General features: G+C 43.4%; 1 protein-coding gene and 1 long non-coding RNA gene across 7 annotated transcripts in view; one reads left to right on the top strand and one right to left on the bottom strand.

The window, feature by feature from the left end:
- The window catches only part of LOC309362195, a 67,283-nt gene that overhangs the window by 4,739 nt on the left and 49,174 nt on the right, over nucleotides 1-13,370 (top strand). The gene's annotated exons all lie outside the window — the stretch shown is intronic.
- The window catches only part of SEPTIN6 (septin 6), a 49,556-nt gene that overhangs the window by 25,252 nt on the left and 10,934 nt on the right, over nucleotides 1-13,370 (bottom strand). For all 6 annotated transcript variants that reach the window (XM_081897650.1, XM_081897652.1, XM_081897654.1 and 3 more), the window contains exon 2: nucleotides 8,903-9,017. In XM_081897650.1, the coding sequence (XP_081753776.1) occupies nucleotides 8,903-9,017 (115 nt within the window). The remainder of the gene's footprint in view (nucleotides 1-8,902; nucleotides 9,018-13,370) is intronic.

The raw sequence follows: 13,370 nt of genomic DNA, 5'->3' as shown, positions 1-13,370 counted from the left end.
AGTTAGTCCACTGAGCTACTCCAAAGGAGGTATGGTCCTGGTGAGGAAAGCAGCAATGTGTCCTGTGCAAGGCCCATACAATATGGCACTTCCATAGATTGCCATGGCAGCATGATCACATGTACGAACTGGGACCAAGTTCTTTACCACACAAGAGCCACCCCACTGAAAAGTGGAGCTCATCCTGACATAATTACCAGCGCTCACCACATGATGGCACATTCAGTTCACCATGGTGAACCTGGCTAACCATTACCTCTGGTAGTTGAGGACGATTCTCAGGACAATATCGAAACTATAAAACGTACATTGTTTTTGTACTACTTTTGACGGCCATGGCTTCACACAACACATTCTGAGAATTATACCTTCAATAAGGGGCACTGATAATTCTCTGTTAAGAGATCCCTACAGTCTAGTTCGCTGGCAGTTCCTAGGGCAAAGCAAGTGAGCATCCAACCAAAATTTTCTTCTCTTACCACCTAAAGCAAGAGTGTGGAGCCTATGGGCACTACCTATGGGCCCTCCCAATTTAGGTCTGCCATAAAAGACTTGACTGTCCCACCCCTAGCTCATCTTTGTCTCCAGCACCCAGTATTCTGAGGTATACTGCATGCTCCCAGTTTTGGGACAACGTGGCTGTAAAGACAGCATTTGCGAGTAGTATCTGTATGAAGTGCAATGGAAGATGTCTACCATCTTTCTCTGTGAACATGGATAGGAAAGCTTTCTGCTCAAATGCTAGGTCACTGTATTTCCCAGTCAGCGGTAACAATTCTGGGCGAGACAGGACATTGACCCAGCAATTTAAGTGGCTTTCCTGCTCCCTTTCTGAGCTAAGCATTTCCCCCCCTGTAAAAGCACCTTGCATTAAAGGACCAGAGACTGCCAATTATTGTCCATTTGGAGGCATAATTATCTAACTACAACCATGGCTGAAGCCGTCTCCAAGTAGTCATGGCAGAAAAGGAGAAGGGTGCTGCCAGGGCATTTAAAATGCTCTGGGTCAAGGAAACCTTTGCAGGCCTGCCGCCTCAAGCCCCATATCAAAATATGTTTACTTTCAGAGGTAAATATTTCATGGCCCACAGCACATGATCAGTCCAAACCAAAGTACCACCATTTAATGAAGAGCAACATGGGAGGTACTTTCTGGAATGGAAGACTAGACTTAATTTCTAAAACACATGCAGGGCCTCCAGATACAAATCCAGGCTTCCAAATAACGAGCTTACCTGACCACTGACCCAGCACTGGTACTGTGTAAGTGGCTAAGAGACTGGTCCCAGTTCAAACATCACCCCTTCAGTTCATATATTCAGTTGAAAGCCATCCAATGAACAGTAATCAAGCATTGCACATGGATGTGTAAACCAGCCCCAGGAAGCTCTTCTTCCTAATGTTTGTGGAAATGCTAGCTGTAGTTTCCACCCCCTCACCAATGAGCACTCTGTGTGTGGTCAAAGGCACTATCCTTTTCGTGACTGCATATGCTTTGGGGCTAAAGCCCTGGGTTAAGCCCATATTGGGCCTCTTTACAGTGCTGGGAACACAGCAGCAGCATAGATGGCATGGATGCCTGCCATCAGTCTCAGGAGAGATACCATGTGCTTGACTATGCCAATCCTAAATTAGAATCTCTTTCTGCCTTTTAAAGAAAAGTATCAGCTGGCTCAGACATCCTTTCCCACCAACTATAGTGAACCTTGTCTCTTTAGGCCAGATTTAATTCTAGCTATAAATAAGTATTTTTATTGTTTAAGAGAACACCCCACGCTGTGCTAAAAAACAACAACACCCCTGTCATCACTAAAGGCCATTAAAAACACATTAAAAACACACACACATAAACAGCAAACATTTAAACTACAAGAAATGAAGCAAAACACGATTCCTATGCACTGCTTAAATTGCTAATGATTACGCCCTATAGAAATGCCTCAAATAAATAAATCTTTAAAACATTTCAGGGAAACAGTTAAATGGACATTCCACAAAGAGCCTGAAGTTATGATCACAGCACTAAGAACTGAAGCACTACAAGTGGGTGACATCTGTGCAAACATGGAAAGAGACAATATCCCACCATCCAGTGTGACACTTGGACTAGATCAGTCTTCTCAACCTGGTGCTCTTTGGGATGTTTTGGACCACAGTTCCCATCCACTTCAGGACCATATGGCTGGACTGGCTAGGCTGAAAGGAGATGTGGTCCAAAATATCCTAAAGGGCACCAGGTTGAAGAAAGTTGATGGTTTGTTTTTCTTGGCCCCAGCGGAGGGGGGTATGTACAGACTGGAACCGTAGTATGTGGAGTGGGATCTGACTACACCCCTGTGTCATTTTCATACTGAAATTCCTCTCCCCAAAACCAACCACACTTAAATGGTGCCAACTGCAGCGAATGATACCTGCAGGGCAAAGAGCAGCAGGAAAATGGTACAGAAGGCAGGAGAAAGCCGACAATACCTTGTGTCTTCCTGCACACTATTCTCATGAAACTAAAGCACCTTGCATTTTCAGTATTCTTAAATGCTTAGCCCTGGAGCATACAGTGGCTAAAAAGCTCCCCTTTTCCACTGTTTGGGTGACTCTAGGACACCGTACACAGGGACTCCGCTTCAGAAATAGTAACGAGTCTTCGGCCCCCTGCAACCCCAGACTGCTACACTACTGGGAACCAATGCTTCTTTGTCCTTGGTGCAACTAAAGCAGTGGGGCACAATCCGAGCTAATATGTCTGGAAAGAGTTTCACTAAATGCCATTTTAAGACTGAAATAGACTGCAGTCTGGGCTTCCATCTCATCTGCTACCAGCCTTCCTACCCAGAACTCCACCCTGTCAGTTCCTTTCTTTCTTTTTAACAGTTGAGCATGAGGAAGAGTTTCTGGAATTCACAAACCAATTCTCTATATTTTGCTTTTTTTTCAGCCAGCTCTAATAAAGATATTGGGCGCTACTGCCCTACCAGGGTTATTGCCAAGAAACAGTAACTGATATTTAATGAGCTATGGATTTCCTGGAACAGAACCCAAAAGAATGGGCCCTCATCAGAAGGAGGTGCAAACTGCATCACATGTCTGGGAGGAAAGTGTATGGATTTATTGCTTTTGAATTCAAGAGTTTCCTGGAATGGGACATTACAGACCAATCTCAACTCTCAATGAGACTCCATCCTGGAGCTGTGCCCAGGCAGCGCTTCCTGACAGAGAGGTCATCGAGTTTTGAACATGCAATCTTTCACAGCTTGCCAAGGCTAGGAAGTCTTTGCCAGACCCAACTTTTAAAAGAAAAGGGACAGAGCTCTGTGTGTGTGTATCAGACCATGAGTTCCTGATGAGCAAACAGAAAGCATCTAATTCCTGCATTCTTAAAACAATTTTATACAGAAAAATAGCATCTAACTACCCCATTGGCATGATCTGGCGTAGCCAAGTTGGGTAAAGACTGAATACATCCATTAACTGAGGTCACATATCATTGAAACAAAAGCAATCTGGTAAAGTGGCCTGTGCAAAAATTCAGTTTTTAAAGAACACAAAGTCTGATGCAGCCATGGTAAGAGTTCAAGGTGGCGTTCATTGCTGCCCACTTTTGTGTACAACAAGTCTGTATAGATTGGTTAGGCTGAGAGAGATGGTCTGTCCCAATGTTATATTCATGGCAGAGTCGGAATTCGAACTCTGATCAGTCTTAACCTTGCACTCTAACTACGACACCACAAAGAGCTTTCAAAAAGTCATTACACGGCCTTAGGCCACCCTCCATCGCTCTCCCTGACCCAGGCTCCCTTTTGCAATATAGGTATAATAAACATTGCCCAACATTTCAGGGCTGCAGAAGTAAGGCTTATCTATGAAAAATGCTTTTCAACACTTTAGCGCCACATAAATGCTAAGGTATTCATATTAGTAATACGCTGAGGTATGTGGTTTCCTCCTGCTTATAAACGACTCGTAAGATCAGGTTAGTGTTTTGAGGGCCATGACAGGTCCTCACTGGTTTTTAAAACAAAGTATCAGAATGGACAACCTTGTATTTACTAAATCCCCTGGGGGGACACCACTGTAACAGAATTCCAGGCTAATGGAAAAGTGGGTTCCTCTCCTGTCCACCGAAGGTAATAGCTGAAGCGCAGCTGTCAACTCCCTTCAGATTTCTTTCCAACCAAACAGGGCAGACAGCACATTAAAAACTGCACAAGGCAGCCAAATTTTTATGTGCATAATTCACTCAACAGGAAGGCAGTGAGTCTTGTTTACGAAAACTGTATTACTGGTGCCATATGACCTGGAATGCTGAACCTTGGTTAGTGCTAACCGTAGTTTGTTGCTTTAACCCTGGTTAAGATCACAAATGGACAATGAAACCGAGGTTTAGTTTACTGAACAAAGCCCTGCCCTGGAGGATGTATACAGAAAGACACCAGCAAGACCAGCCACCTTATAAACAGAAAGGATGGAGAGGCAGGATAACAAGAGAACCAGCCCTATCAATACTGGCATTCTCCTTGTGGAATGCTCTCTCCAAATATGCTCACCTGGCACCATCATTACATATCTTTAGGCACCAGGCAAAAATATTCCTCTTCCATCAGGCCTTTGACTTTTAACTACCTATAGACTTTTTGCATGGGTGAGATGTAGTTGTTTTTAAATTTATATATAATTGTACTTTAGATTTTCTAATATGCTGGTTTTAATGTATGAATGTTTTTGTTTTTTGCTTAAAATACTATAAGTTGCTTTGAGCTACCATGGTAAAAAAAGAGCAAGTAATACATTTAATAAATAAACAAACAATTTAACCAGGGTATGTTCAATGCAGATGAAATACTTAACCCCCAATCTTAGTTTGCAAACCTTCTACAAGTCATAGTATCACAGCCTGGTTGGCAACCAATATCTAAACAGAAGTAAAGTGTTCAGAGGCAATGCCTACCTTTTTTTATTAATGCACTGAGCCTCAGAGAACACTCTGCTTTCTGCCGAGCTCTACATTTTCTGCATTTACTATCAAGTACAGAGATATTTTTCTGCTACGAAATCAGAAAGCAGCTACTTTAAGCTCTCTGATATGATTTCAAAGACGTTTGTTTGTAATGTAATTGGAACAAAATGTAATCAAAAGAGCAGGCTTGCATCCAGTTGGGTTCAGAAGGGAGGGGGGAAATGCAGAAGAGAAAGAATTTATGTTTCTCCAATTTCCATCAAAGGTGACTTGCAGCTTCCAAAAATAAAGCTTGCTTAAATGCCTTTTTTGTACCACTTTCAATAGCTTCACTATACATTGCTTGCCTTCATAGTGGAAGCTATCAATAATAATCAACTAAATTTCAACAACTGCTTGACCATAACAGGTCCTGAAGAAGGATCTGAAGGGTATCAGTGAAGGGCAGTAGCTCAGTAGTAGAGCACCTGCTTTGCATGTAGAAGGTCCCAAGCTTAATCCCCAACACCTTCAGGTAGGGCTGGGGAAAACCTTGTCTGAAACCTTAGAAAGCCAGGCAGTGCAGACAACAGCAAGCTGGGTGGTTTGACTCAGCACAAGGCAACTCTCAACTCCCAAAGCTGACAGAGACTGTGCTGCACTGTTCTCCAGCCAAGAGAGAGAACTGGAATGAGCCCAGGAAAGTGCTTTATACTAAGTCAGGCAATTGGTCTATCAAGCTCAATACTGTCCTCACTGACAGGCAGTGTCTCTCCAACATTCCAGGCAGGAGACCTTCCCAGTCCTATCTCAATATGCAAGGGGCTGAACCTGGGACTTGCATGTAAAGCAGGTGTTCTAGGACTTCCCTGAAAACATTAATGGTGTCAATTCATGCCCCTTAGCTAATCGGGATTGAAATCTAGGCATGCTACTGGCATCCAGCTGCTGAGTTTAGAACAGGGATAGGGGCACCTGTGGCCCTTCAGATATTGTTGGGAGTATAAATCTGAAACTCCCTTTCACTCTCAAGGAGCAATCAAGGACATATTTTTGATCTTAGTGCTGTGGGACCTCAGTGCTTTGATTGGAGATCTCTGCTCCTAATGTCATATGGCATCAAGTGTCTGACCACTGGCCATGCTGGATAGAGCTGATGGGAGTTAGTGTCCAGCAGCATCTATCATCTTCCCCACCCCAAGGTTCACCATCCCTGATCTAGAAGGTCTGGCAGCAGCTGCAGCAAGAAGCATTTGACAACAATTTGGTTTGGAAACTGCAGCCTCTCCTAGATCAAAGGGCTCCGTGCCTGCAAGCATGCATCCTCAAAGGCCATCTTCTGCAATGTGCTCTGTGTGGTTCAGAAGCTACAGTTGGTGCGGAAACAGCAGCTCACTTCCTGGCAGAGGAGAAGCCACAAAAGCCATGTTCACAGGCAGATTTCTAGCTCAAAGTCCTGCTTCTAGTTAGAAAGCCTTGTGTCATCTGAGTCCATTAATACCTTAGGGAAGGAAAGGCTTCTCTCAATGTCAGTCCTCATGTCCACTGCTATTATCAGAAGAGGCCATGACAAGTTGAATGGCTGAAGCGGTGCCTTTCTAGCTGTGGCCCCAACACTGCAGGGCATGTTACCCAATGAGTACTGGAATCAGCTCAAATCTATTCTCTAGAATGTCTTCCTTTCTTAAAAAAAACACAACAAAACACTTATTGTTTGAATCCCCAACAGTGGGTATTTACAATTATTATTTTTATTTCTAACTGAGCTCATTGTTGATTTTAAAGAAGGGTAATCTTTTTAAAAAAGAGAGAGAGGAGCCTTAAAACAGAAAAGAGGGATTTGGGGGGCAATGCTTTAAACAAGATCCACAGGGATAGTAGATTTGACTTCCACGGAATGCATCTGCTACTGTTGTGATGCCACTGGTGGCTGCAATATACTCTTTGGAGGCTGGATCTGCCCGCCCCCCATGCGACTTCTACCATGTCTCTTGGCGAATAGGAGGCACTGCTGGTCTCCTCCCACCTTTGTTCCCAATGTTAGATCTTTATTCCAGCCCCTTGTAGAACTTCACTCACCCCTTATTCCCTGGCGAGAGGCACCATTTTGTGGTTTGCCTCAAGTACCAAAATGTATTGGACTGGCCTTGCATGGGTCAATACAGCTGCCTGTGTTTTGGGACTCTCTTTGGGGTAGGGGCATGGTTGGTGGAGGGGGACTGTCTTGAGCTGCTCCCCAGCTTCAAAATGTACCAGAAAAGCACTGCTTCCTGAACTATGGAATTTTCCTTCTAGCACACATGCCATTGTCTATTAGCATTACCTTGAAACTAGAGCACCGTCAAGAGAGAGTGTCACCTAGTTACATATAGCAACTCGGCAGCTTCTTACAAAGGCAATCAGCAAGTCGAGCTCAACCTTTCAACATGCAGGGTTTATGCACAACACCCCATCCCAGAAACACACACACACACAATAAATGTGTTACAGCAAACGCGGTGCAGAAGATCCAGTATCAGCTCTCCTAACTTGATTTACTTTAAAGCAGCTTCAGTTTTCATCAGAGCAGAAGGAGGTATTTAACTACCCCCCCCAAAAAAATGCTGTTTTACGAATGTAAATCTGAATCCCTCAAAGCTGCTGAAAGCCCTTCTGTAGGGAGGAATATAGGCATAATACAAGGATCTGTAGTATTTCCCTCAGCAGGGCTAACAGCAGCTGTCAGTTGGTGGCAGTTTCGATCAGGAAAAAAGCAGGCGGGAGATATTTAATTAGGAGCAGAAAGAGGGGAGTTTCCCCCAGGCCACAAGGATGCTGCGATCTACCTGCTGCTTAAGGGGTCCTCCCTGAACCCAGAAGTGGTAAACGACTAAAGCCCAGTCGCCAACATCCCCCTTTTTTTGTCAAGCTGCTCAAAAAGGTGCATAGTCAGAAACAGATCATTTAGACCCATTTCAACTAGGGTTTTCAGCTGTACAACTTCCCCACCAATCACTGATGTTGTGCAGTCCAGAATCAGTTCTCTTTCTCTTCATCTACTGTTTCAACTAGAGGTGGCATATCTGCAGAGAAAGCCTGCTCTGTGAACTTCAGGCTCCCTTTGTGATGTGGAACCCTGATCAGAGAGGAAGGCAACACATGTAGAGCAAGCTCCCCTCTGCAGACGAACTCATCCAATGCACAGTTCCAGAGATAAAAAAGCAGGGTGTGGTTTTTTTTTTAATCCATGTCTGGATACAACAGAATGCCAGCTTAATTCAAAATGGTGTCCAATTTGGAACTTCTCCTTCATCTCCGGAACCATCTTGCAAAACTTCTCCTTCATCTCCGGAACCATCTTGCAAAACTTGATTAAAATTGGTACAGCTCTGAAAGGTTCAGTCTGCCACCTTGATATAAAAGAGCACCCAATTGTATCCAAAATACAGGTGACTAGCTGCTCCTCAGGAGCTATCATGCAAAATTTGGTTACACAGGGAGACCATCTAACACAGCCTTGTTCTCACTCTTCCATGTGATAACTAATCATGTGAGGGGGGGAGGATGTCAGAATCAAACTTAAATGAAGGTACATCATTGGAGCTAGCAAACTCACAGCAACAGCATTACATTTGGAAGAACCTCTGTGTGTCTATTCTTTCCAGCAACAGCGGGCTTAAAAACAAGCCACCCATCTGATTTTCCATCAAAGAACATCACATCCCAAGTCAACAAATCCTACACGCCTTCAGTGTAAACCTCTGTGTGTCTGCTCATTTGTCCCAGCAAAACACAACACATCCCACCTCATCATCTTCAGACCACCCAAAGAGGCAGTGATCCTTGTTTATCTGTTGTTAAAAACTGGATCAGATGACAACACATAATGTGTGTTCTGGATAAGTCAAAGGATTACTTTGTTAGGCAAGTTTACCTTCATTCAGCAACAGAATTTTCCAAAAATGGAAAGAGGGGAAGAAGTGTTGTACTCACCCACACACAAGATGTTGAAACAGAAACCATGGCTAACTGATTTATTAACCAGCTGGTCAGGAAGGCTGTCAAATCCTACATGGCCAGAAAGAGGGACAGTACGGCAGCCTTCGCCCTAAGGAAGTTTGAAAGAAAGACATGTTAAAATTAGATCTAAAAGAACACCATATTTTCTATTCTTGAAAATTCTCCCTTCCAGAGAAAGTTCACCATGGGTTCTATCCAATGCTAGTCCAAGAGTAGACCCATTGGGTGGCATTCAATGAAGTATTACTTGGAGCATGCTCATTGAAATGAATGGCTATGGCTTAAGTAAGGTCCATCCATTTCAATAAGTCTGCTCTGAGGAAAACTTGGTTGAATGCCACCCACTGAAATAAACAAACCCAAGTTACCGTAGTTATGTTCATTAATTTCAGGGGGTCTGCTAGGACTAGCATTAGATACAGCCCCACTTCTTTGTTTTGCCATCGAAATCTCAAAACAGGTTTTTGCACACTTTTCCAAATCTTTTTTTCTTGACTGCCAGCATCCCTGACTGCTAAACTGATAAGGAGTCAACTAACAAAGCCAAACACAACTGCAGTGTGACATTCACATATCACAAAGGCTGTTTTGCACTCATAAAAAATGTGTTTCCAACAGCACAAGCAATGCACACACCATTTATAACTGTTAGCATTTTAAAACACAAGGCAATTCAAAAGAAGAGGCACACCCAAGGACTTTTTCTCTTTATAAAATGCAAGAAGGGTGGAGTAGGAAAAAAATAAACTAAAAAGTCGTCCTGAGTCCAGAAGCAATAGTTAAAAATGGAAGCTGTGACTGCATTATGACACAATTTGAAAGCCTAGCCAAAAAGGAGCAACATCTGGAAGCTCTGCTCATATGGCTATTTGATCAGTTTGAACAATAAGGCTCCAAGACATAAAACACTGCAAGACAGAATTTCTCTAAGTGACTTGGCCAAAGCTGTAGTGGACAGCAAAGTAGTACAGTAATGTGGGATTTCTGCAAAATTTTGAACTGGAAATTTTGAATGGGAATTTAGGGTAATCTTCACAGGGTAATAGTACTGGAAACAATTCAGGTTTCATCTGAAAACGTTCTGATACCCTAGTGAATCAAGTGGGAACCACATCCGGAACTGGACCATCTTCTGTGGGCCATTTTTGACAGGTGGCTGGGGCCACGCACCTATAAATCACCTGGCATCAAACCTCAAGCCACAGAACGGAGACAGACTTATGTCTGATCTTAGCACTCCAGTGACATCCCACAGGGCTAAGTTCAGATATAAGCTTCTGCTGCTCCCTTTTACTATCAAGGAGCAAGCAGGGGATTATCTACGACCTTAGTGCTGTGGGACCTCAGCACTTTGGCTGGAGATCTCTGGTGTCAGGTGACTGACAGTCACAGGCAGCTGTAGTTTGTCCAAAATGGCCTCGTTGGCTAAATCCAGAGGCTAATTAGACCAAACTAGGACTGTGGGCCAGAGATTCTGCCCTCGTAAGTGATCCACCTCAGCACGTTTATTTTATTTGCATTTAGTAAATGAAAGTGGGGGGGGGGGGAGGAATACTCCACATTCATTTTCAACCGGTTTCGTTTGTTGTCTATTACAGTGGTACCTCGGGTTAAGTACTTAATTCGTTCTCGAGGTCCGTTCTTAACCTGAAACAGTTTTTAACCTGAGGTGCCACTTTAGCTAATGGGGCCTCCCACTGCCGCTGCACCGCCACCGCGTGGTTTCTGTTCTCATCCTGAAGCAAAATTCTTAACCCGAGGTACTATTTCTAGGTTAGCGGAGTCTGTAACCTGAAGAGTCTGTAACCCGAAGTACCACTGTAAGTTGCTTTGAGACTTTTGTATAAAGCAACTGACAAATATAAATATATGATTAACAATAACAACAACATTTCTGCCCCAATATACCACAAGTATTTGACCTGAAATATCTGAAGCAAAAATTAAAGCACACATGGGGAAATCATCTGGGGTGGGGAAAAACCACATTAACTGCAACTTTGAAACTGACAAGCTTGCTTCCTATTGTATCTACAATTGGCATCCATTCATCTTTACTAATTAACTTATGAAACATACTTTCTTCCACCCCACATCACCACAGCTGAGGACCCAGGAATGAATTCGCAAAGATGGCTCTATGTATGTATGTATGTATGTGTACACATATCCTGGTAAACTGCCTCAGATTCAGGAAAGGCGCAAAGGTGCAGACAGAAGTTTAGAACAAACATTTGGAACACTTTTAAGTGGGAACTGCCTACTGCACAAAAGAAACATTAGAACAGTTCTGCTTGATCAGACACAATATCTAGTCCAGAATTCTACCTCTTTGGAAGTCTACAATGAGATCCACAAATCCGCACACCAGCAACTTCTATCCAGAGGCATGCTCACTTTGAAACAGTAAATATAATTATAATAATAATAATTTATTATTTATACCCCGCCCATCTGGCTGAGTTTCCCCAGCCACTCTGGGCGGCTCCCAATCAAGTATTAAAAACAGTACAGCGTTACATATTAAAAACTTCCCTGAACAGGGCTGCCTTAAGATGTATTCTGAATGTCAGGTAGTTGTTTATCTCTTTGACATCTGATGGGAGGGCGTTCCACAGGGCGGGCGCCACTACCGAGAAGGCCCGCTGTCCGGTTCCCTGTAGCCTCACTTCTCACAATGAGGGGCTGCCAGCTCCCAAAAAACAAAAACAAAAACCCTGACCCTTAGGCAAAGCCAAAGAGCAAAGCCCAACATTCTGTTGACAAGTCCAGACTGTGTTCAGCCACATTGGGTAGCCAGACTGGTGTCCTCCAGAAGTTATAGACAACAACTCCCATCTGCCACTGCTAGCATGCCCAAAGGTCAGGGATGATGGGAATCGAAACCTAGCAGCATACGGAGGGCACCATGTTGGCTCTGCCTGAGCTACATACATGATGATTCCTTATACTAGGAATATAGTATGTAGTATATTTCTTAAGCTATTCATTATACTATTAGTCCATCCAGTCCAATATTTTCTATCCTTCTGGTGCAGAATTTGGTGGCTAGGTAGCTCACCGGGGCAAGACGGCTTGAGCACTGAAAACCAATCCTGGCCCAACTGCTCTGGCTGCCAACCACTTTCCGGGTCCAGTTCAAAAGCACCCTTCTAGACTGCAGTAATGCTGGAGATGCATCAAAGAACAACAAAGTGGAATGACATGCGGACAGTCCAGTATAAATCCACCACTAACGAGCTATTACTGCATCAAAGGCATGTTGCAGAATCTACTCACACACAAACCACCAATCCGGAGGGGCCCTTTATGTTTCAGATGCTGAATACGTGTGCTTCTCCATCTGCCCCACTGCGTGCATTTTGATTGCTTCTCTCTTGCCAACATCCTCACCAAGTATGGTATCATTACACATTCCAAAATGCCCTGCCACAGAGTCATATATTTTGTAGAGGAATGTTCTCCTCCCAAGGCCTTACAAAGCTACTTGCCCCAAGCTACAATCCTCCAAGAAGTATGTCTTTATATAAAGCAAATAGCTGTAGACCAAACTATAACGTTTTTTTGGGGGGGAGGGGTTAAACAAACAGAACTGAGAAAAGGAAAGAAGAATCAGTCAGGTGTAGTAATCAGATCAATCTTCCCATTTATTGGGTAAGGAAAAGAGAAAGCAAGAAAAATAGCAACATGAAGGGAGTCGCATCAATTACATTTTTCAATAGTGGGTCAAATGAGCATTTCAGAAATGTTTATGCTGTAAGCCATTTGTTGCAAAAGAGTAAGCAGGTGTCTAATTCTCCTGTTGCAGCTCCTCTCTGTACTTTATCCACAAAACATAAAAGCAATGCAGGTGCAACGCTTAAAAAAAAAAAAGAGTCTGGCTGAACCATCTATCAAGAGGACATTCTTTTCACTACAGTCATTTGCCATCATTTCATCTACACTGAACTTGCTACATTGAAATTTCTGTTAGTTTTCAAAATCACAGATGACTTTAGAAGTACCGAACTGCACAGCATACTTGCTGCAAAATGCAGCAGCAAACTGTCACACCTTGGGGGTGCTGCAGAGGTAACTAAGTTGGAGGATCTTCTTTGGAAGCAAGCACACCCACCCTCTAATCCCTTGCCATTCTTGCTCCTTGCATGCAGAACAGGGTGCTTAGCATTTTAAACAACTGAAAAAATAGGTAAAATGAGTCCATGTTGCTTCCGTTCCTTTCCAGGAGGTGCATTGCAAGATGCACTTACTGGAAAATACATCCAATTACAGCAGTCCAATTATAGATGCTCCTGCTGAGGAAGCTAATAACCTCATTGTGTTTTCGATCTTTAGAGCAGCACCAGCAACCTGGGCTTTGCCCTTGCCACACCATACAGAAATGCAGCATCTTCAAGAGTCACTTGTTTAAAGCACAAAGCAGGGGTGATTTATGGTGACC

This window comes from Podarcis melisellensis (genome assembly GCF_964234715.1).
Source record: "Podarcis melisellensis genome assembly, chromosome: Z".
In the NCBI taxonomy this organism is placed as follows: domain Eukaryota; kingdom Metazoa; phylum Chordata; class Lepidosauria; order Squamata; family Lacertidae; genus Podarcis; species Podarcis melisellensis.
Note: the sequence above shows the minus strand (reverse complement) of the source record. Positions and strands in the feature narration are given on the sequence as shown.